The 24384-nt window shown below is 48.8% G+C and overlaps 5 protein-coding genes across 5 annotated transcripts; 2 read left to right on the top strand and 3 right to left on the bottom strand.

The window, feature by feature from the left end:
- The first annotated feature begins 1109 nt into the window (after positions 1–1109).
- On the top strand, positions 1110–8730 carry GGI43DRAFT_408849 (bifunctional carbamoylphosphate synthetase/aspartate transcarbamylase). Its single transcript, XM_083206411.1, has 3 exons — positions 1110–2136; positions 2210–8253; positions 8312–8730. Exons 1-3 carry the CDS (start codon positions 1554–1556, stop codon positions 8369–8371), a joined length of 6687 nt encoding a protein of 2228 aa, XP_083059250.1. The 5' UTR covers positions 1110–1553; the 3' UTR covers positions 8372–8730.
- A 414-nt stretch (positions 8731–9144) lies between these two features.
- On the top strand, positions 9145–10819 carry GGI43DRAFT_91081 (pyridoxamine 5'-phosphate oxidase). Its single transcript, XM_083210497.1, has 3 exons — positions 9145–9669; positions 9877–10655; positions 10735–10819. Exons 1-2 carry the CDS (start codon positions 9552–9554, stop codon positions 10641–10643), a joined length of 885 nt encoding a protein of 294 aa, XP_083059249.1. The 5' UTR covers positions 9145–9551; the 3' UTR covers positions 10644–10655; positions 10735–10819.
- A 435-nt stretch (positions 10820–11254) lies between these two features.
- On the bottom strand, positions 11255–12988 carry GGI43DRAFT_91101 (uncharacterized protein). Its single transcript, XM_083210498.1, has 2 exons — positions 12294–12988; positions 11255–12111 (listed from the first exon to the last, which is right to left on the bottom strand). The coding sequence occupies exons 1-2, from the start codon at positions 12481–12483 to the stop codon at positions 11423–11425; spliced, it is 879 nt and encodes a 292-aa protein (XP_083059248.1). The 5' UTR covers positions 12484–12988; the 3' UTR covers positions 11255–11422.
- A 4297-nt stretch (positions 12989–17285) lies between these two features.
- GGI43DRAFT_408833 (uncharacterized protein) lies at positions 17286–19245 on the bottom strand. The gene is made up of 2 exons (XM_083206410.1): positions 18507–19245; positions 17286–18409 (listed from the first exon to the last, which is right to left on the bottom strand). Exons 1-2 carry the CDS (start codon positions 18760–18762, stop codon positions 17433–17435), a joined length of 1233 nt encoding a protein of 410 aa, XP_083059247.1. The 5' UTR covers positions 18763–19245; the 3' UTR covers positions 17286–17432.
- A 2151-nt stretch (positions 19246–21396) lies between these two features.
- GGI43DRAFT_408825 (mitogen-activated protein kinase HOG1) lies at positions 21397–23543 on the bottom strand. The gene is made up of 9 exons (XM_083206409.1): positions 23367–23543; positions 23247–23294; positions 23022–23151; positions 22846–22889; positions 22677–22776; positions 22235–22591; positions 22100–22178; positions 21852–22035; positions 21397–21789 (listed from the first exon to the last, which is right to left on the bottom strand). The coding sequence occupies exons 1-9, from the start codon at positions 23420–23422 to the stop codon at positions 21717–21719; spliced, it is 1071 nt and encodes a 356-aa protein (XP_083059246.1). The 5' UTR covers positions 23423–23543; the 3' UTR covers positions 21397–21716.
- Positions 23544–24384: the final 841 nt, after the last annotated feature.

Below are 24384 nucleotides of genomic sequence, written 5' to 3'. Positions count from 1 at the left end.
GTATTCGAGCCTTGATATCTGCATACCCGCGCTATCTTTTCATCCAGTAACCATTTAGTTCAGTTTGATGAGGTGGCAGTAAGGGTAATTCAGAGCTTCTCATGAGTCTAAGGAATGTTGTTGGATAATTGTTGGGTAACCATTTTCCACCTATGCCAAAGACTTGCCGCCATCACTTTGATCTATTACTTCTAGATGTATAACTGAGAACGGCTCCAAGGAAAAGTATAGCACTGGAGACAAATGTTGTAGCCGGCACGGGCTAAAGGATGCAAGAGATTGTTCAACGAGTCAGACATCATATCGATACCAAAGCTTGTTGTGATCTAACCGCGTATCTGGGCGGAACAGGAAATCTCTTCACTCAACCGAAATTGCAAAAACACCAATGTAGACTAGCCAATTGCTCGGGAAGCTCAAAATCGTAATATCTTGTACAACAGACAATTACACATAGCAATCGCCCGCTTAGCTACGGTACCGACTAGACCACGATAAGACCAAGTCCAGATTTGCTCGTCACCAACCCGCACCTGGTTTTCGGCTTGCCTTGATCCACAAGTGGAAAAAAAGAAAAAAAAAAAAAAAAGAGGGATCTGCGGAGGCGTTTGGGCGCTCCGCAGATTTTTCGGGGTGCTGCAACTTGTAAATCCCACGGCAGTCTCGTGACACCTATACAACGCATATTTTTCAATTATAATGGCATTAAATGCTAATACAAAGCATATAGATTGCATACGAGATGTCTCATTATTTGTCAATTTCTTTTTGCAACAGCTTTTGCCCCGTATCCGTGAAAGCACATGCAAAAACGCCCGGCTCTCGTCACCTCTATCCAGGGACAAAAATAAATTTCTGCCCGCTATGGAGGGGTCAAGTCCAGTCACTAACAGGGCTGCTGCGGGGTCCATTTTAGCGCATGGCCTCTGAATCAATACAACGCAAATGCCCTGCAAGCATCCATCATAGGCAATATAGCAGCCCCAAGATCGCCCTGCCATTGGCCCATCTTGCTGGTGGCGGTGGAACCGGCGCCGTGATCTCAGCGCCATTGACCAATAGCATAACTCAGGGCGACAGGCTAACACGGGCGATGATGGCACTGGCAGAAAAAAAAAAGTTGCTGGTGGTTAAGAACGTCCGCTGGCCGGCGCTGAGATTTTTTTTTCTCTTTCTTTCTCCCTCCTCCTCAACTACGGCGAGGGCATCCTTCCAGCTTCTTCTCTATTTTCGACCTAATACCTCTGAAGGACGCCTTCTAATTGTTGTTGAGGCAGCAGATGAGCGCGAGGTAGCTCTTGACCTGCCCGGGAAAAGCTCTGAGAACGAGTTTTTCTTGTCAGTTGTCTCCAGCCACCTACGCCCCTCTTCCAGTTCACTCACTCATTGTCATCAGCAGAATCTTACCCCGCGACCAGTGTCGGTAGCTGAATCTGGGGAAGAAGAACCTGAAGAGCTTGTAAGACGACAGAAAAGTCCAAGCTTCAGCTGTATTCCATTCCTTCAGTACTCTGAACTTGTATTAAGTCAGAAAATTTCACGCCGTAAACACAATGGCTGTCCAGCTACGGAAACCTGCTACAGCTAGCCACAGCGGCAACGAGCGACCAGTGTGCCTGGAGCTCGAAGATGGCTCTATCTACCAGGGCTTCAGCTTCGGTGCTGAGAAGAGCATCGCTGGAGAGCTGGTTTTCCAGACTGGTATGGTGGGGTATCCCGAGTCTATCACGGACCCCTCATATCGTGGCCAGATCCTTGTCATCACATTTCCCCTAGTCGGAAACTATGGTGTCCCTTCGCGCGAGACGCTCGATGAGCTGCTCGGTGATCTGCCTGCTCACTTCGAGTCCTCGCAGATTCACATTGCTGGTCTCGTTACCGCTTCCTACTGCGGCGAGGATTTCTCTCACTTCCTTGCTACCTCTTCTCTTGGCACATGGCTCAAGGAACAGGGCGTCCCGGCCATGTATGGCGTGGACACCAGGGCCCTGACCAAGAGAATCCGAGAGAAGGGTAGCATGCTGGGCAAGATGAGACTTGCCAGCGCTACCGCCACGGCGGATAGCCTCGCCTCTCTCGATGCCTTCGAGGCAGTTGACTGGGTGAACCCAAACACACAAAACTTGGTGGCACAGGGTGAGTTCCCCCATATGCCCCTCTTTCTACTAGATGTAAACCAAAAAAAGAAATATGCTCATGCCTTTCGTAGTATCCGTCAAGGAGCCTAAGCTGTATAAGCCTCCCGCGTCTGTCGTTGCTCGCAAGCATCCTTCCGGCCGGACAATCCGTGTTCTGTGTGTTGATGTCGGAATGAAGTATAACCAGCTTCGATGCTTCCTCAAGCGTGGTGTCGAAGTTGTAGTCTGCCCTTGGGACTATGATCTGACCAAGGCGGTCACCGAGGAGTACGACGGTCTCTTCATCTCCAACGGCCCTGGTGACCCAGCTGTGCTCGAGACCACTGCTAAGAACATTGCTGCCGTGATGGAGACCAACAAGATTCCCATCTTCGGTATCTGCTTGGGCCACCAGCTCATGGCCCGCGCCTCTGGCGCAAAGACCACCAAGATGAAGTTTGGTAACCGCGGTCACAACATTCCTTGCACAAGCATGGTCACTGGAAAGTGCCACATCACTTCTCAGAACCACGGTTTCGCTGTGGATGCCGCCTCTCTGCCCACAGGCTGGAAAGAGCTCTTCATCAACGCCAACGACGGTAGCAACGAGGGTATCATGCACGTTGACAAGCCTTACTTCAGTGTTCAGTTCCACCCTGAGAGCACTCCGGGCCCTCGAGACACCGAATATCTTTTCGATGTATTCATTAACACCATGGCTAGCTGTGCTGAGAAGCCTGCTCTGCTGCAGGCTCCTGTTGCCTTCCCTGGCGGAACCGTTGAGGAGAACGAGAGACTTCACCCCCGTGTCTCCGTCAAGAAGGTCCTTGTTCTTGGCAGTGGTGGTCTCAGCATTGGTCAAGCCGGAGAGTTCGACTACTCTGGTAGCCAGGCTATCAAGGCGCTGAAGGAGGAAGGCATCTACACTGTCCTCATCAACCCCAACATTGCCACTATTCAGACCTCAAAGGGCTTGGCTGACAAGGTCTACTTCCTCCCTGTCAATGCCGACTTCGTGCGCAAGGTCATTCAGTACGAGCGACCGGATGCCATTTACGTCACCTTTGGTGGTCAAACCGCCCTGCAGGTCGGTATCCAGCTCAAGGACGAGTTCGAGGGCCTCGGTGTTAAGGTTCTGGGTACTCCCATCGATACCATCATCACAACCGAAGATCGTGAGCTCTTCGCTCGAAGCATGGACTCCATTGGCGAGAAGTGCGCCAAGTCTGCTTCAGCCAACAACGTGGATGAGGCTCTCCACGCCGTCAAGGACATTGGTTTCCCCGTCATCGTCCGTGCTGCCTATGCTCTTGGTGGTCTAGGAAGTGGTTTCGCCAACAACGAGCAAGAATTGGTAGATCTCTGCAACAAAGCCTTTGCCGCCAGTCCCCAGGTTCTTATTGAGCGAAGTATGAAGGGATGGAAAGAGATTGAGTACGAAGTCGTCCGAGATGCTCAGGACAACTGCATTACTGTTTGTAACATGGAGAACTTTGATCCTCTCGGTATCCACACCGGTGACTCCATTGTTGTTGCCCCCTCGCAGACTCTCTCTGACGAGGACTACAACATGCTCCGAACAACGGCCGTCAATGTCATTCGACACCTCGGCGTTGTTGGTGAGTGTAACATCCAGTATGCCCTGAACCCCTTCTCCAGAGAGTACTGCATTATTGAAGTCAACGCTCGTCTGTCTCGATCCTCTGCTTTGGCTTCCAAGGCTACCGGCTACCCCCTGGCGTTTATTGCCGCTAAGCTGGGTCTTGGAATTCCTCTCAAGGACATTAAGAACTCGGTGACCAAGGTCACCTGCGCCTGCTTTGAGCCATCCCTCGACTATGTCGTTGTCAAGATGCCCAGATGGGATTTGAAGAAGTTCACTCGTGTTTCCACCCAGCTTGGCTCTTCCATGAAGAGTGTTGGTGAGGTCATGAGCATCGGTCGCACTTTTGAGGAAGCTATCCAAAAGGCGATCCGAGCCATCGATTTCCACAATCTTGGCTTTGGCGAGACCAAGGCTCTCATGAGCATCGATGATGAGCTGCAAACACCCTCTGACCAGCGTCTGTTTGCTATTGCCAACGCTATGCACCAGGGTTACTCAGTCGATAAGATTTGGGAGATGACCAGAATCGACAAGTGGTTCCTCCGGAAGCTCATGGGTTTGAGCGACTTTGCCAAGGCTATGCCTCAATACAGCACCACCGACGTTGCACAGAACCCCGGCATCCTTCTCCAGGCCAAGCGTCTGGGGTTCTCCGATCGACAGCTTGCCAAGTTCTGGAGCTCAAACGAAATTGCTGTTCGCCGACTCAGACTCGAGGCTGGCATCCAGCCCTTCGTCAAGCAGATCGATACAGTTGCTGCCGAGTTCCCTGCTTTCACAAACTACCTGTACCTCACCTACAACGCGTCTGAGCACGATGTTGACTTTGAGGACCACGGTGTCATGGTTCTGGGCTCTGGTGTGTACCGAATTGGTTCATCCGTCGAGTTTGATTGGTGCTCTGTTCGTGCCATCCGCACTCTGCGAGCCACCGGCCACAAGACCATCATGGTCAACTACAACCCAGAGACAGTCTCCACTGATTACGACGAGGCCGACAAGCTGTACTTTGAGAACATCACTCTTGAGACGATCTTGGATATTTACCAGCTGGAGAATGCTAGCGGCGTCCTTGGTGCTATGGGTGGTCAGACCCCCAACAACATTGCCCTGCCCCTCCACCGTGCTGGTGTCAAGGTTCTTGGTACCTCTCCTGAAATGATTGATACCGCCGAAAACCGTTACAAGTTCTCTCGTATGCTGGACCGAATCGAGGTTGACCAGCCTACTTGGAAGGAGCTTACCAGCTTCGAAGAGGCCCAGGCTTTCTGCCAAAAGGTGTCTTATCCCGTGCTGGTTCGACCTTCATACGTTCTCTCTGGTGCTGCCATGAACACAGTCTATTCTGAGAAGGACTTGGAAAGCTACTTAGCTCAGGCTGCCGAGGTCTCACGCGAGCACCCTGTCGTTATCACCAAGTATATTGAGAACGCCAAGGAAATTGAGATGGACGCTGTTGCCAAGGACGGTGTTGTTGTTGGCCACTTCATCTCTGAGCACGTTGAGAACGCTGGTGTCCACTCTGGTGACGCCACTCTCATCTTGCCCCCGCAAGATCTTGAACGCACCACCATTCAACGCATCGAAGAGGCTACTCGCAAGATTGGTGCTGCTTTGAACGTGACTGGTCCCTTCAACATCCAGTTCATTGCCAAGGACAACGACATCAAGGTTATCGAGTGTAACGTCCGAGCTTCTCGTTCGTTCCCCTTCGTTTCCAAGGTCATGGGAGTTGATCTGATCGAGATGGCCACAAAGGCAATCATGGGCCAGCCTTTCCAGGAGTACCCACCTACCGATATTGCCCCTGACTGCGTCGGTATCAAGGTTCCTCAGTTCAGTTTCTCTCGCCTTTCTGGCGCTGATCCTGTTCTTGGTGTCGAGATGGCCTCCACTGGTGAGGTTGCTTGTTTCGGTGTTGACAAGAACGAGGCATACCTCAAGGCTCTCTTGTCTACCGGATTCAAGATTCCCAAGAAGAACATTCTTCTGTCCATTGGTTCATTCAAGGACAAGATGGAGATGCTTCCATCAGTCCAGAAGCTCCAGAAGATTGGCTACAAGCTGTTCGCTACTGCTGGTACTGCCGACTTTTTGCAGTCGCACGGCGTTCCTGTCCAGTACCTCGAAGTGCTCGGCAAGGAGGAAGACAAGGACTCTGAGTTCTCTCTCACTCAGCATCTTTCCAAGAACACGATTGATCTGTACATCAACTTGCCTTCCAACAACAAGTACCGCCGCCCTGCCAACTACGTGAGCAGAGGCTACCAGACTCGTCGTATGGCCGTCGACTACCAGATTCCCCTTGTTACCAACGTCAAGAACGCCAAGATACTCATCGAGGCTATTGCTCGAAGCTTCGAACTCAATGTTAGCAAGCGCGATTACCAGACCAGCCACAAGACGGTTGTCTTGCCTGGATTGGTCAACGTTGCAGCCTTTGTTCCTGGACTTGTTACGCCAGAGAGCCACGATATGGAGACTGTTACCAAGGCCTCCATCTCTGCAGGCTTCAGCATGATCCGTGTCATGCCTCTAGGCCTGGAAGGCGCCATCACCGACGGTATCACTCTCAGGGCCGCCCAGCAGAACAGCAAGCTCGGCGATTACTGCGATTACAACCTGTCTGTTTCTGCTACTTCGGATAACGACAGCCAGATCAGCTCCCTCGCTGGCGAAGTCGGCTCGCTTTTCATTCCCTTCAACCACTTGTCTGGCAACATCAGCAAGGTGGCTGCCGTCACTGCCCACTTTGATGCTTGGCCGACGCACAAGGTCATTGTCACCGATGCCAAACTGACTGACCTCGCCTCGATCCTTCTGCTGGCTTCTCTGCACAACCGCCGCATTCACGTTACTTCGGTCACAAACAAGGACGACATCCGTCTGATTGCGCTCAGCAAGGCCAAGGGACTGCGCGTTTCTTGTGATGTCTCTATCTACTCTCTGTATTTGTCTACCAAGGACTACCCTGAGCTGGATCGACTTCTCCCGACCCCCAAAGATCAGGCGGCTCTTTGGGAGAATATGTCAACCATTGACGTCTTCTCCGTTGGAAGCCTGCCTTATCAGCTTGCCGAGTCTCTCGGAAAGAAGGCCGACACTTCAAGTGGCATTGCAGATGCTCTTCCGCTCCTGCTCACCTCTGTTACTGAGGGCAAGCTGACGGTTGACGATCTTAAGCAGAAGCTTTACCAGAACCCCATGGAGATCTTTGAACTTCATGACCAGGTTGGCACCAACATTGAAGTCGAGATCGACCGCGCCTACCCAGTCCAGCCTAGCAATGTCTGGTCGCCATTTGAAGGTCGTCTTATGCGCGGATCCGTTCGCAGAGTTACCTTCCAGGATACCACCGTCTGCTTGGATGGCGAACTCTTGGCAGTGCCTGCAAAGGGCAAGGATATGTCTTCGCACAGCATTTCTCGCGAGACCCCGACTTCTCCTGCTTTGAAGCCTGCCATGGGTCTGATTACTCAAGTTACTGAGAGCCCCAAGCCCAGACAGCTGGCTGGCTTTAGCAGTCCCAAGATTGCCGCTCGATTCCGCAATGTTGAGGGCCTCGGCTCTCCTGCTAGACTTGGAAGCGCTGTGGATGAGCTCGGCCTGTCTCTGTCTCCCCAGCCGGCAGCCAACTCTCTTCAGCAGCTCCTGTCACAGCCCAACTCGTTCAAGAACGCCCACGTTCTGTCCGTGAAGCAGTACACTCGATCTGATCTGCACTTGCTGTTCACTGTGGCTCAAGAGATGCGACTCGGCGTTCAACGCGAGGGTGTTTTGAACACCCTCCGCGGCCGCGTTCTCTGCACACTGTTCTATGAGCCTTCCACCCGAACTTCAGCTTCATTCGACGCTGCCATGCAGAGACTTGGAGGACGTACCATTGCGATTTCAACCTCCAGCTCGTCTGTCCAGAAGGGTGAGACGCTGCAGGATACTCTGCGAACCTTGGCCTGCTACGGAGATGCCGTTGTCCTGCGCCACCCTGAGGAGTCTTCGGTGGACATTGCCAATAAGTACTGCCCTGTCCCCGTGGTCAACGGCGGAAACGGCAGCAAGGAGCACCCAACCCAGGCCTTCCTCGACCTCTTTACCATCCGTGAGGAGCTGGGTACTGTGAAGGGCCTGACAATTACTTTCTTGGGTGATCTCCTTTATGGCCGACCTGTACACTCGCTGGTGTACCTGCTCCAGCACTACCAGGTCAAGGTTCAGCTTGTGTCTCCTAAGGCTCTCTCTCTCCCCGCCAAGGTGAAGGAGCAGCTGATTGCCTCTGGACAGCTATTGATTGAGTCTGAGACTCTGACACCCGAGATTCTTGCTCGCAGCGATGTGCTGTACTGCACACGCGTGCAGAAGGAACGCTTTGAGAGCGTGGAGGCCTATGAGAAGGTCAAGGACTCGTACCGCGTGGACAATGCTACGCTGAAGAACGCCAAGAGCTCCATGGTGGTGCTGCACCCTCTTCCAAGGAACGAAGAGGTGGCTGAGGAGGTGGACTTTGACCAGAGGGCGGCGTACTTCAGACAGGTAAGGAATCCCTTTCCTCAAATGAAAGGGGATTGAATTTGCTAACTTTGTGTTATAGATGCGGTATGGTCTTTACTGCAGGATGGCGCTCCTGGCACTTGTTATGGCTAGCTCGTAGAGAGGCTATTTCTTTGTCAGATGTGGTGGCGCGATTTCCGGATGAGGACTGTACGGAGTAGAACTTTTTTTATGTTATTTCGGTTTGTTTTGGGACGGATGAAATGGAAACAAAAAGGGGTACGATGTAGAAGGTTATTTGTTTTTTTCACGGGCGTTACACATATTAGACTACGTCCTAGGTATTAAACCCGTATTTATGGCATCGTCTGCCTATTTTCGGAAGGGTTTGGCGTTATTTGGTGTTTTTCAGAGAGCGTTCTGTGTGTGGCATTCATTAGCCCGCAGGCGTATAAGATACCCCGTACTATGATACCCAATATAGTTTTATGCGTATACGTATGTATACGTGCGTTTATACGTTACGTACGTACGTTGCGTACGTTTTATCTGTATGTTTATGTGTATGTGTGTGTTTTATGTGTGTTCTGTGCGTCTTTGGAGATACTAACTAGTTTGGAGCTGAGGTATCAGAAGGTCCAACGCTTTCGTGGAGTTTTCGAGGCTAAGTGGGAAGTGGTTCCGCACCGCGCCCCAGCTAAAACAGCCATTGTATAATATACTTTTTCTTTACGATCGGCAAATATGGGCATTTGGAGTATACGGTACAAGGAGATTGGCTTCTGGTTAGATCCCAGGTTATTTGTGCAGATCCCGCTGAGATGCACTTCTTGCAAGAATCGGACTCTCACAGTGCTAGTGGCCGCTTTTGGCAAAGTAAGATGTCATTGATTCATCGGAAGAGCATACATTCAAGAGAGAAAATACTATAACATCTGCATGATGAATGCAGATTCTGTTAAATGAAATGCACTGATATAAAGCATTTTCAAGATTCAATATATGGCCATATTTTTGCATCTTACCTTGCAACTACAGCAAAAACTCACGTCACTGTCTATTCCAACGGCAAACCACGGAGGGCGTCATTGCCTTTCGCCGATTTACACCCCCACTTCTTTTTTCTAAGCATCACTAAAGCTTTTCCCTCTCAGCCTTATCCAATAGTCTCTCTCTGCTTGCTTTCTTTATTCACATACTCATTAGCAGGCCCTTTTTCTTATTCTCAAGAACAGGTTCATATTGGATACAGAACAGAAGGGGGGCTTGCTTTATAAAGAAAGACAAGGGCTAGACGAAAAGAAGACGATATTACAAGTGGTGTGACTGAACTAGGGGGAATGCGATTGAGCCGCCTGCGATATTTTGCTTCGACGACGACTACTTCAACGACGGCAAAGATGGCGCTGTACCGACGCCCTTCGTTGGTTGCGACGACTGAGGAGGAGAAGCTGATTTGTATGTGGTCTCTTTGTCTCACTCTCCCGCGCTCTCATGCTGCTCATCTCAACACCAACTATTCTTATATATCTCATGCATGATGATGGCATGACTCACTCCACACCACCACCACCATCACCAACTCACCTTCACTCTCATCTTCACCCTCATCTTCTTATACCATATAGATTTATCAATCAGCTAACATGACCAAAACAAAAACAGTCGCCCCAGCAGGCCACAACCCCCACGGCCAAGCCCCCCAATTCACCCTCTCCCAGCTCCACCTCCGCGACCTCAACCCAACATCCCCCATCCCCCAATTCCACACCTGGTTCTCCCTCGCCCAGCGCACGCCCTCAATCTCCCAGCCCGAGGCATGCACCCTGTCCACCGCCAGCCTTCCCTCCGGCCGCGTCTCCTCGCGCGTCGTCTACCTCAAGGAGCTCGACTCCCACGGCTTCGTCATGTACACCAACCTCGGCACCTCGCGCAAGGCCCACGACCTGCAGACCAACCCGCACGCCAGCCTCGTCTTCTACTGGCCCCCGCTGCAGCGCCAGGTCCGCGTCGAGGGCATCACCGAGACAAACTCGCGCGAGGAGAGCCAGACGTACTTTGACACCCGCGTGAGGGGCAGCCGGATCGGTGCGTGGGCGAGCAAGCAGTCGATGGTGCTGACGCCAAAGTCGAAGAAGGTAAACGGCCTCGAAAATACGAATGAGGCTGAATCAGCAGTAACGTCAGACGGCGAGGAAGACGACGACGGAAGAGCCGAGCTGGAGGGCTGGGTCAAGGACGTCGAGGACCGCTTCAAAGATCAGGACAAGATCCCCGTGCCCGACTTCTGGGGCGGTCTTCGCCTTGTGCCTCAGCGGGTTGAGTTCTGGCAGGGCCGAGAGAGCAGGCTGCACGATCGCTTCGTGTACGAGTGGGAGGAGGGCAAGAATGGCGAAGAGGGAAGATGGCGACTGGAGAGGCTGAGTCCTTGATTTGATATGATTGTGAGTTTCTTTCTTAATAAAAAGGGGGTTATGCCTGCTAGTACATGCAATAATGAGTGATATATACATGTGTCATTAGAAAATACAAAGATATTCTGAAATAGAATGAATGTACTAATATCCAGCACTTGGTGAGACGAAAGAATAGTCATATGAAATACAGCCACAGGGGTTAAAGGCGCAAAATATGGTGGAAATAAACAATCGTACGGGATATCATATCCGCCTGTTCAAACAGGCGGCACTAAATGATTAACTCTACTATGCTCGGTATGTAGATAGGTATGTAGCTACTAAACAGATGATGAAGTGGTATAAAAAGACACAATTGTCCCATCCAAATAGCAATATCCAACTCAAAAACACCTCCAAGTAATGGTTCCCATGGGTGCTTCGCCCATAAACGTGCCCAAAAAAGAAGATAAGACACATATGCAGCTCATCAAATGCTTCCCCTTTACCAATCAAATGGCCAAGGGTGAGAACAAAATTAGAATGATCCAAAAAACAAAGACTCCTTAGCCCAAGTAGCCAGTATCTGGCCGACCATTGCTCCTCGCTTTGCGATCTCCCAAACGCCTTAATAAATATGCTCGTGTGCTCAACATGTTAAGCGTATTAAAAATAGAAAGCCAGGTATTAAAAAAAAAGAATAAAATGCCCATCGCTTTGTCAATGACTCGTCAAGAATACCAAAAGTGAAAAAACACCCCTCTGAATTGAGGGATTATCAGCCGCAGCATCGACTTTCTTTTGCTGTCCCCACATCATCGAAACCCGTCCAGCATGGCCACACCAAGCGTCTTGGAGCGGCAGTGGCTCGGCACAAAGTCGCACTCGCTGCCTGCTGCGCTATCTGGAGGCGTGGGTTCGCGAGCCGTGTTCCATCGCGATCCCGACTCTTCTAGCTCTGCAGCGAGTTGCATGTCCACCATGGCGTCGGTGAGGCAGTCATCGTCGCACAGCGGCAAGATGCGGTAGTCCAGGCTCTCCATAATACGCATCTCCGTAACGTTGAGCTGCTCGTTTGACCATAGCCCGCGGCCCCACGCAACGCGATAGAAGTGTGGTGGCTGCTGTGAATCCTGCGTGAACTTGGCCGCAATAATAAGGGCAGCCAAGATGATAATTTCGGGACGCACGGAGTCGATGTGAAGCTGTTGGCGGGGAACGTCTCGCGGCGTTGAGGGAAGAGAGTGCCGCTTAACCAGGGCCGGTGATGCCGCGGTTAGTGAGTCCATATTGTGATCGTCAGAGCGCATAGGACACGAGAGCGGGCATGAGAGCCGCCATGTTCGCGCAAATTTAGTGTCGAGGCTGTCGAGAATGCAAACCGCCAGCGCCAGCACCTCTATGGAGAGGTCGGCCCGCGATAGCATGGCCTGGACGAAGGGCACCGAAGCGTTCGCCAGCGAGGCCGATGCGGGAATCAGATTCACGAGATGGATGGCGGGACCTGTAACCCAAACTGTTAGCCATGTAATTCGCCTATATCCAAAGCGGCAAATGCAAGTCCCAAGGGTTGCAGCGGTATTACTCCGTATTCCGCGATCCGTGTCCCGTGTAAGCACATGCAAGCGGTCTACGCTGCACGGTATTTCGCAGACACGCGCGCTGGGTGGGCAGCTAAAAACTCACCTCGATATCGTGGGTTCAGCGTGTCATCGTCTTCGAGCGATTGGTCCACGAATGACGGCTTGTTCAAGGTCGGAGGCGGTGTAGGCAATCTGGAGAGCGGCCGGTATGTGAAGCTGGTGCGCTCATACTCATAATCACTGTCGTCATCCGCGGCAAAGCGCACGTCTCGGCTGCTAACTGCTCGCTGCATTTTGGTGGTGTTGATGTCGTGTGGTTTCTGTGGTGTATGGTTCAGGTACAGTAGGGCCGCTTCCCATGGCTTGCCTGGCAAGAAACAGCTCCTCTGGATTTCGATACGATATCAACTTTGTCTCCTCCTTTGATTCTCTCCTTTTTCTATCTCTTTTTCTTGTCGATAAAAGTTTCTCTTCGTTTGGTCGGTTTCCTAGATATGTCGTCGTATGTATAGGGCGGGGGCAGCAACGAATAAGTAGCACTAAGCTGGAGCAGTAACTCGTCGATTGTGGCCGGTAGCGGTATCTGATCACGCGAGCAAATGCAAGTAATCGTCAGCGAGAGCAACAAATGCCAGGAACAAACGAGCGACGCAGGTGAATCAATGCCGAGATGGACGCAGGTGGGAGATCGCGGTGCTAATATATAAATTCAAACTCCAAGCAAGTACTCCGTGCAGGTTCAGGTACAGGGGGGTCCCCTCCCTAGGAGAAGCCGCGCTGAGGCTTCTCTGTATTCCGTCTGAATATCAAGTAAGGCTGAACGCTATAAGCACAGTGCTGACCCCAGTGGAGGCGGTGCCAAGACCAGGGAGCCCAGTGACCGTGCGGTGGCGCACCCGCTAAAGGCCGCTAAAGCACCAGCGGAGAGAGCGCCAAAAAGAACGCCGCTAAGGGGACTTTCCAGGGGCTTCGTGCCAGCGAATGGAGAGCCGTTGGTCTTCGGCAAGATCACACTCCAAGGAACGGCACTCCGAGAGCTTCGGAGGTACCATCTGGCGGTGCACACTATGTGCAGATACCTGGACTCTTGCTATTTCCCGCTAGCTTATGCATCAATCAAAATGGAACCGCAAGGCGGTTTCGCTTCCCAGCCAGGGCCATGTTTTTGCTGCAAGTGAGATTGAACATGTGAGATTTTGCTTAATGAGGTCGAGAAAAGTAAAGCTTATTTGCTCACAAATCTTTGTCTTCACGTCTCTATTCTTAGCCTCATGATTAGTGCCAGCAAATAGTATTAGTAGTCATGGATATCATTCGCGATCCTTGGGGCTCGGACTGCGTTGCACAAAAGAGGAAGAAGAAAAAAGAGCCGAGCGATGCTCTGGTAACAGCTGCTCGCCGAGCTACTGTACCAGATATCCTTGAAGATGTCCGCACGAGATATTCCCCGTGCAACGCACTCGGCGAATCAGCATCTTGTCGGACCATCTTATCAACCACGATGCTCATTCGTGTACGTAAATTGTTCAATATTGCAATCAAACATGCGCTGTCTCTGCAGGAACAGTTCGTCGGTGAACCGCTGCAGCGTGACAACCCTTGCCTCTTCTGTATCAATAGTGACATGTCCTCGAGTCTGCAGCAAGCGGTGAATGCTTGGCCCTTCTTCCACCCCTCTTTTCTCATGGTTCATGGATCCTCTTCGCTTAAACAGGACATCTTCGAGATCGTGGTGCCAGGCCAGGAGCGGCTCATTGATTTCATTCATACAGTCCTCATCGAGTAGTATTCGCATCGCTACTGCCGCTGCTGCCGTTGTCAATCTAGCTCAAGCCCAATTTAGCCCAGCGTGTCTCTGTGGCCCCTTTTTTTGGCCAAACGTCATTATCCCTGACACGCCGACAGTGAATACGAGCCCTCCAGTTTTCCAACTTCGGCTCGTACGAGCACCATTCTCCGTAGCTTAAAGACAGTGCGTGCTAAAGCGTGATTTACTTACTCTTGCTGCGCGGCTCGTGGCTGTGGCGTCTAACCGTCGCCTGCGTGCGACTTCTTCCCACGGTGGAGACGCGGTGAACAAACACCATTAACCCCATTAACCCCTTTAATTGCTGAACTTCTAGTCGTCTCACGGGGAAAAGACGATGCCGGGATTCCGCCAAATCGACCTCGGGTCTTCTTTTATTCCTATTCTCTCAGCTAGCAGTGTTATTCAAATATCATATTTTTGGAACATATGTTTTTTTTTTTTTGTAGAGCTTGCTCCGCCTTGGTCTAGCTATCAAAGCGAGATTGCCTGACTAGTTGGTCAAAGCAGCTTGAACGCTAGATTGGCATATCCTGTCTTGGCAGTCGTTTCACTGCCCCTTGCAGCAAGATGACCTACTGCCAATGATACAATCGTAATCAATGGAGAAGATCCGAACCCTTTGGCCCACAAGCATCGTGCGATGGACACGGAGTACCTGATGATCACTGTCTCACAGAGCAAACCTTATTCACTAACCCGCGTTATGAAGATCCGCAGAGAGCCAGACGCATATCGTGTGATACAGAAGCTATAGCTGGTAAGGGAGGTGGCGAATCGGGGATTTCGGGCAGAAGCAGAAACTTCAGAATATTCCTAATCGGCAATCCATTGTTTCAAACAATATGGAGCAGCACCAAAGTCTTCGTCAAGAGCAATACTATACTACTCATTGACCCAAAGAACGGTGGGGGGCTCAGTTAGCTCAGGATTGTCTCGATTTGGACCCCGTTGCCGATGCTGCCGCGGATCATTTACACGATGGGGCCATCTAAACTGCCATTAGTGCTGGCAAATTTCGGAGAAGAAGTAAAAGAAATAGGAATCGGCTCGCATGTTGCGTAGATGATATCTAGATGACGACGACTGAGCACGGAGAACGGCACAAGGGGTATCAGATTGGTAGATATTTTCGGCAGCGGCACCGAAGCCAATCTGGGCTTGGTGGCTTGGTACGCGATATTGCTCGGTGAATTTTTGAGTTTGCCAAGGTTCTGGAAATTAAGAGTTGCCCGGTTTCGTCAATGCTGCCCATAAACCGCTTGTTGCGAGCTACTGGGTTGATTGCATCGTGGATGAACTTGAGAATAGGAGATGAAGAGAAAGACAGATGAGAAATTAATGAGAAATATTTAAATCAAGATTCAGTCTCGGGAGGAAAAAGCCATCTTGGGTCTCGTAACAGCTCAAACAAGCGAGGCAGGTATTACCGTCTTCTCCTTCTGTGCACCACCGCTAACACGGCACTTCCTGATATCCGTATCTAATGCTACCTAATCTAATCTCTTATGTCATCACGACGACAGAGGCTCTATAAATTAAGACTACACTTAAACATCACTCATACTATTGCCTTTCGCCTTCTTTACAAATGCAGGGCAGATGGTGAAATAATAATTTTGCATGCAGTGCTTACGAATAGGGCCATATGCTTCCTACAGGTGCAACACTGATTTTAATAAGCGACCTTTACTCAGGGCACAGGTCACACAACACGTGGGCTACACCTGCAGGACCCTTGATAGTAGTTTCTACCGCCGCCGTCAATGCGCTGTCGATGTCGGGCCTTACCGCTTAATAGCCCGGTGAATCTTTTTCTAGTAGACAAAGTGGAGGGAGAGACTGCTCCACGGCGCTGTGCTCCATTTCTTGGCGGATTGGACAAGTATAGCATGTAAGGGATTGCTTACATGCCGCCTCGCTCTCTCCGCGTGACGATTGTAGTGACCACCTCCCCTTATTGTGAGCTGATCTATCAACATACCCAAGCATTTACGACATCTTCTATTGGTTTGATTCCAAGTCCATATGACTGGATCCACGAATTTCCAGACAACTTTTTTTTTTAAATCAGCACGATACGTGGCTGTCAGCTAGCTCGCCGAAACTGAAGCGGCGAGCTCTTTAGCGTAGGCATTTTGCCATCAGCTCTTCGCACTAATAGCCTCTTCCCGCGGCCATGAGATGAGCATCAACGCCACGTACATGTCAGATGCTATTTAAGAGCCCGCCCTTACTGTAAAGGGTCGTCTGGGCAAGTCAGCCTCAATACGCCACGAGGATTTGACCTAAGCTTCACCATGGGTCTAAGTCTGACCTGAATCCCAATGTTCCACACAAAGTGTTCTATCCAAAATACACTACATGGTTGGCAATTTCACGACGAGTCGTGCAACCTGGCAGTGTGCGTTAATTAAAGCACTTTGGTCACTTCAAAGGCAAAACCTTTGCACGCTTCGCTGTTTTCAGGGCGCAACTACACGCCGTCCATGGCATGGCTCTAACACTAGCTTGGGGCAGCTGAGCCATCTGAGCACAGGAAAAAACTACGAATCATGACGCATATATTCACTCAGTCTTAGCGTCATTTCAACCTGAGATGACAGGTTATTAAAGTACAGTATTGTGAAAATTGTAAAGTTACGTTTAATGAGATCATACTACTGAGTGTCAGCTAGACAAATACATACGTTTTACACGTATAGACGACTGCTGTTCTAATAATGTAGAAAGGCCGCTCACATCAGATTTGAACAAGCGTACGTCTGATATGAAAAGTGGATTTACCAAGTGCCACTGTTTTATGCAGCTTTATTTAAATCTACCGAGTAATCTAACTTCAGGTAACTTCGATTCAGAACCTTTATATACCGCCGTCTCAGCTAATATTTCCAACTCCGTAGCTTCATGTATTGCCGAATATATTAGTGCCAGAAGATGTGTGATATGTAACTCTAAATCGTCCCCAGTTATGTCTACAGTGGGAATGGGATCCAAATACATTAAGTTTAACTTTACGAAATAATAATAGACAGCGCTCATATATGAGATAGAGGTCATGTATCATCTATTGGTAAATTACCTTGTCGTTTTCACGAAATGTATCTTTTCGCACGCCTATTTTCGAAAAAAAACTTACACTCTAACCTCTTAATTTGTGAAATACAAACATATTCTTCTCATGACGGCTACTTTAACAATAAATGCAGTGATGAGAGTGAAAATCACAATAACCACCTCCCCATTAAACCAGTGCGGTAATCTTTTTTAAAAAAGAAAATACAGGGACACATTCAACGGAGGATCTCTTTACTTCATGCTTCTATAATATTCCTTTACTATATTGCTGGCCTTGAATGTTATTCTTTAAACTGTAAATTTAGGGTATAATAACCAGCAAATTTGGCTGTAGTCTATATATTACATTAACATTCCCTATACCATCTTCATTATTTTCCGTTCTTGTATGATTTCTTTTTCTTTTCTTCTTTTTTCTTCCTTCTTTTCCTCTTCCCTCTTTTTCCTTTCTTCTTTATTCAACAATCCGAGTTCTCGAATTTGGAATGATATATTCCCCACCCTGTTCCAGATCCTAGGCCCAACAAACCATAAGAAAATTGTGATTGCCGTCACGGGTATTGTAACAGCCCAGTATATCCAAAATTTATCAGAAAGTCCCCAAATTCCCGTTGGAGCATCAAAATTGAAGAAAGAAGTACTAAAAAGGGAAGCAACAAAGGCAGCCGGTAGGAAAAGTAGACCGATTAAAGAAATGGATCTCGTAGCCGAGGATTCCACCTGAGCAGATTTATTGAATGAGAGAGATATCTCAGCTTTGACACGCTCATGATTAGACTCAGCGCGATGCCGAAGATGGGTGAGCGTGGTCTGAAAGTGGCCAAGACGATTTCGGATATTCTGGGAGAAAGGGTCCGAATGCTCCTTCGTTTTACTGCTGAGCTCTGTAGAGATGAAGTGATCGTGATACTTTTGCATGCTGTCGAGGATAGATTCGGCGACATGAAGAGTCTCGTTGATGTGAAGAGTATGGCGTGAGACCTCGTGGAGATAGTCAAATGGGTCACGATATTGAGATCGGTTTTTTTCATAGTTCCTAATAAGAGTTCGGGATCCCCATACACATTCATCATGGAGAGCGGCAACCTCTCCGGTCATAATAGGATATACCCAAAACGGGTCATTAAACTCACGGGATTTGATTTGGGTAATAATAGAGTCTCCAATCTTCTGTGCAAACTCGGGATGATCGAATAGGACAATCTCAGTACGACGTTCAAGGGCATACCATCGTACGAAAGCATTCAGCTTGACCCACGAGTAATGGATATCATCTTTATTATGACCCGAATTTGTGCTGTTGACGCGTTTCATGAGGAACCGAACCCAGGAGACTGGTCTTTCATCAGCACACAGAATTCATAATTCATAAATTGTGAACAGTGAGCAGTGATATGCAGGGGGACGTGGTGATAGTAATCCTTCACTTACTGGTACCTGTCCGAATCGTTCCACTTGCATCAAGCACATTTTCGTACCCAAAATAGCCGTTAGACCGCCTTGACAGCGTAGTCCACCATATCGGTGGTATCCGAAACTTTTTGTCAAAGGCCTTCTTGCAAGCCTGGCATTCGCGTACAGCATCTCCTTCGGCATAACTGTTCAAGAAGACGTCATTGTCAGATATACAGAATATACCAATAAGATAGAGTCGTTTGAGGAATAAAAACTGACATGATGGCAACATCAGCTTTAGCAAATATTTGCGATTCGCTATTCTTTATGTGCGATTCGCTATTCTTTATGGCCTCTGCGGAGAGCCACACTTCAAGCTCTTTGCCTAAAGCGCCTGTTGTTAGTCAGTCACTTTTTTCCACTTCCAGTCCTTTCTCAGAGGCTTATAATTCTTGGTACAAAGAGTAAAGGTGTAAAAAGTATGTGGCGGTGTAAAGGACAAGGCAGTGAGGCGAACCTGAAGTTTTCTTCCATGTGGTAGTATATAGAGGGCGGCAAGAGCAGGCTTGAGATGATGTTGAAGCCATGATCTACCAGGAATATAGAGAAGTTTACAATTGATCAACCGCACTCGAGATTTTTGGGAGGAGGAAGAAAAGTCCTGCGAGGGAGTAAAAAGGCGCATACGTTTTTCTTATGGTAATGGCAGTAACACCGACTCGGTAGCATCAGGCAACAGCAATGCCGTCTTGTTGAATGTGAAAACTGATTGACCTGTCAAATGTCTTGCATTTAGCATTTGCCAAAAGTATTCCGCATCCGAGGAGCAGATGAATGGAGAAGCCGGCATGCAATGTGTATATCTAGGATTGGTCTCATCCTCATCCTATGGGGCTGGCTTGTTTGAGGGAGGCATACCCGCTACTGCACTGCCTCGGGGGCTGGCCCGGTGTAACTAGAATACTTCGCCTCGTAGGAACCAACGATGCTGTGTGAAGTGAGTATATACAGATTCGCCTTCCACAATATAGTATCGATGTCACATTGTCTGATCTCGACCACTCATACCGCTACCTTTAGCCGCCTCGGTGGGAAAGTCCAAAAACCCCTGTCACTTACCCCCCTCAGGCCAATTAGGCAGACCGGGGGCTGTGCCGACTGAATCAAGCAGCGCGCCTATAAGAGAGAGAAGATTTATGAAGGATGGAGCTCAGATGATGCATGCATGCATGTCTTGAAGAAAAGCCTCGCGATCGTTGCCGATACATTAGTAGACAAAAAATGCAGACAATGTGCGAGTACAGGCCAGAACTCGCAATCATGAATCGATTTCCAAGTCCAAAAAATCTTCAGAGTACTGTCTAAATAGATTCTAAAGATGTTTCTACACAATAGCTTGATTTTCAGAGGTAGCACTTCATGGGACTGCACATCAAAGTTGAGGGAGAATACCAGCGAGAGCTAGTGTATGTAGATGGCATTCCTGAATGCGATCCATTAGTGCGAGGGATATATTAATGAAGTGAATGCTGCTGCTATATTTCCCTGGCTCGCTAGGCACTGGTCTATATCCTGGGGCTGAGCTGGATTAATATATTCGGGGCTTTCTTGCACATCACCTTCTTCGCTGTCCATGGGAATAAATTCGGATAGCTAGAAATCATAGCCAGGAAGCACAGCCCTCTATGCTCCCATTTAAGGCGACCGTGGTTACGCAATGAAAAATTGATTTTTCGTTTTCATCTTTTCTTATCATTATTCTTATTCCTTGGCCTTTTCTGCATCTTTAAAGCAGCTTGATCAGTGAAGTTACATGTAGCGAACTCTCTTCCCTCACTTTGCGGCTCACTTTGCGGCTCAACCCCCCCCCCCCCCCCGGGCAGTGCACATTACATCTTCGATGAAATCTTTCCGAAAATAAGCATGGTAGTCGCTGCTGTCCTATCATATTCCAAATTTCTCGATTAATGGCATAAACTACCCTGTCAGTATCCAGCAGTATCGTGCGTGCATGAATCCTTCCGAAATAAATCGTGATCATCAGGCTATCCTATCATATTCCCAGTTCCTCGCTTATCAGCCCAGAACACCCCCAAACAGCATCTATGATGGAATCTTTCCGAAAATAGCCATGAAAATTATGCCGGCCTATCATGTTCTGGGTCGGTGTTGCGGTGGGAGCATGTGCGATTCAATGCTGTCAAGCCTAGTCGAATCCGCGTATAAGATGGACTTGAGTTGGCAGAAAAGAGCAAGAACAAGCCCACATAGTATATCTTAGCTAGGGAGCTGGCGTAGCTGTCGCGGATTTGGGTCCAAATAATATAACGATATTATATTGAAACACTAATCTGAGGGCTCAAACATGCGACACAAGCACATAGAACGTTTAGATAGAAGTACGGTATGGTGTGGAATACTAAGGTGTATAAATTTTTTTCGTTTAGATAGACGTACGGTATGGTATGAAATGCTAAGATGTATAATTTTTTTTTTTTTTTTTTTTCATTTAGCCAAGCCAAAGTAGCATGTATTATTTCAATTTGAAGAGAAGTAGCATGTTTCGTATTTTGCACCATATATATAGATTTATTTATAAATGCAATAATACAGATCTAAAACACATAAGCCAGTGTAATAAAGGGCCATACCTGGCTCTTAATTTGCACCATATATATACAACTATGATGTATGCATATTTTTCATGAGATGAAGCTATGAGTGACGTATCTTTGAGCTACGATATACTGCTGCCTCAAGAGTTGGATCTTGATATGGTATTCTACGAGTTTTTAAGATTTACTTGTTATGTCCGAGTGATATTGAATCATCGTTATATCGTCAAAGCCCCCTTCATGACACCCTTGATGGTAACTCAATGCTCTGCAATTCACATCCCACAACGAGGCATCTTATTCAAAAGTGCACGTCGTTAACGAAAGGAAAATCCGTTTCTTCGTATATTTTATCGTCGCTGCACACAATCGCAAGTCTTTACACATATTTAAACCCTCCCTATGTTCCCCTCCCCCTTTCCATCCTAAATCTTCCCTCTCAACGCCGGAAAACTGCAAGAAAAAAGGCAACTGCCACGGAACAACAGGGTGCGCTGGCCCCTTGTGTGAATCATGCAAGCGTCTGTCTACTCGTGCGTGCGCGCGCGTTTCGTATGTCCGTCTTCTTTGCAGCAGCTCAAATGTTTTATACCGCCCTTTATTCCGAATTCTGCGCCTCTCCTCTCTCCATCTATTGCGGAGGGAATTGGTCCTCCATTTGGGGAACGCCCTCAACGTTGTGGTAGTCAAGAATTTCAGAGTACCTGCGAGATGTGTTAGATTACAAGATATGACGACAGAATGGCACAGCGCAGTGGCAACGTACATCATAATTTTCCAAGTATCAACAGGAAGATCAGCATCATTGAAACTCCAGTCAAACTTCTCCTCAGCAACAGGCTCATCAGTGGGGTCGTGGTATGGCGCAAGGTAATCGTGAGACAGAGCTTGAGTAGCGGTTATTCGCTTCTTAGGGTCGAAAACGAGCATTCGCTCCAAGAGATCAATGGCTATATCTTCGTTAGAAAGAGTTTCTCAATAGCATGATAGCTAGAAGATTGATCGATCTCATACCTGAATCATCTGCATTCTTAAACTTATTTCGAAGAGGCTGTCGCTCACGCTTTGGCAGCGACTTGACGAAACGCAACGTCTAACGCAATATTAGTTTGGGCCGCCAATATCAACGCAGCAATCAGAAAAACTCACATTCTCGCTAGCAATAGTGTTGATGACATCGTCCGGAGGTGTGCCAAGCAGCTCAGTAATGATGGAGAACTGGTTCACGTGGTCCTTGCCCGGGAACAGAGGCTTGCCCTCCAGCATCTCAGCAAAGATGCACCCGGCGCTCCAGATATCGACCTCGACATCGTACTTCTGCCATGTGAGCATGATTTCGGGAGCACGGTAGTATCGTGTTGATACGTAACCCGTCATCTGCGGGTCCTGAATTCGGGCCAAACCAAAGTCACAAATCTTAAGATCGCAGTTTTCGTTGACGAGGATGTTGCTGGGCTTGAGATCACGATGGACGACACCAGCGGAGTGGACATATTTCAGGCCTCGCTATATAGAAATGTGTGTTAGCTGCCGTTGCGGTGCAGGAAGCTCGCATGCTGGCATGCAAATGCCAGCATATGTCACTGCATACCATAATCTGATAGAGGAAGTATTGGATGAATTGTTTCTCGAGCGGCCGTGATGTTAATAATCGGTGCAAATCGGTTCCGAGAAGCTCTGTGACGAAGTAGCTGCAGAGAGCGATATTAGCATTGTAAAAGCGAAAGAGGCAAGAAAACTCGAGAATTAAAGGAACGTACATATCCTCAAGGGGAGAAATGAAGATGTCGCTGAGAGAGATAACCTAAGTGGGTAGCAATGGTCGTTAGTATCAAGATACCCAGAAATGTAAGAAGCCGGGCGCCGTAAGCATCACTCTAGACTGAGCTGACGCAATGGGCGAGCGGGAAAGAAAGATTATCAGAAAAGCGCATACATTTTCGTGTCGGAGATGCTTGAGCAGCTTCAGTTCTCGATACGTCCGCTTAGCAAGCACAGGTGTGCTGAAGGGCTTCATAATCTTCTTGACGGCAACATTTTGGTTGGTGAGCTGGTCTCGCGCAGAGCTATTTGGCGGGGGAGGGGGAGTCGCAAATTAGCATGGATGCATCTTCTAGCAGGCAAAGAGAGCGAAAAGCCCATGGGTAAAAAGAAAACTCACCAGACAAGACCAAACGCTCCCATGCCCACGGGCTGGAGGTCTGAGTATCTACATGAATTGGATCAGCTTCAAAGGCCCTTTGCTGTTTTACGTCGCCGTTGATTCCAGCTGCCCGCCTACCTTGAGGTGATCTCAAACGTGGTGCCAAAGATCTGCGCACGCACAAACTCGGCCATTGTGACGGATCGTTGGGATCGCGGGGAAATACAACGGGTGATGAGAAAAAAAGAGGCCCAAAAGAGCGAGGATACGAAGATTCGATATTAAGGCGCGATGGGCGGGACAAACGGTGAAAAGTTGTCGGAAAAGGGCGAAAAGAGCGGGATCTCGAAAGTGCTGGAAACTAGACCCCTCTCTCCAAAAAAAAAAAAAAAAAAAAACAAGGTTGATGTTGTGCTGATGCTTCAGTCGGCTCGGTTGGAAGAAGCCTGGAGGTAAAAAGGTGGTAATCCGCAGGAACTCAGGAGTTCCACTCGCTGCTAATAAGGCGGGGGTTCAACAGCGGCTGGGCGTCTGGTATCAGCTGCTAAATCTCGATCTCGGGCGTCGTAGGGATTTGAGTCGACGGTCGACGGCGAATTGTCCAGCCACTGCAAATTGTCTTCGAATACAAAATTCAGTGGTAAAATTTGTAGAGTTTTTTTTCTTGTGCAAAGAAGAAAAAAAGTATTACTGCGTCTTCTCCTTCTTGTATGTCTTCGTCGCTCGTTTCTTTTCGCGCTGCGGATCTCGGATCGTCCAGCAGACAACAAAGGCGGGGTGAAGGTTCTGTAGCCACGAGAAGGACACTTCGACAGGGAAAACGGCGGCGACGGCGGGCGCCTAAATAACACCGCGTTAGCTGGGCGCACGTGTAAGGTAGCCAGTCTTCCGGCAGATGTACTTGTAGCAAGGCGCGGTGCGCGGGGTAAATCGAGGTACTGGCAGCGAATTGAAGCCAATTGTCTTGAATTGGAGCCCAAGTAGGAATCAGGTTCAAGAAATGGCTCTTTGGGTGTTTCAATTCGCCTTGTCTCTCTTTTTGTGTATGCGCTCTTTGCTGGTTTTCCAACTTACGTATCTGTGATAAAGTGTGTCCGCAAAAGAGGATTGCCCACAATACTGCTAGCAAATGTCAAAAGTCGTTGAATGTCACTGA

The sequence above is a fragment of the Trichoderma evansii genome (assembly GCF_050947405.1).
Source record: "Trichoderma evansii strain SZMC 28006 chromosome Unknown GGI43scaffold_14, whole genome shotgun sequence".
Taxonomy (NCBI): Eukaryota; Fungi; Ascomycota; class Sordariomycetes; order Hypocreales; family Hypocreaceae; genus Trichoderma; species Trichoderma evansii.
The sequence above is the reverse complement of the archived record's forward strand: the minus strand, read 5'-3'. Positions and strand labels throughout refer to the sequence as shown.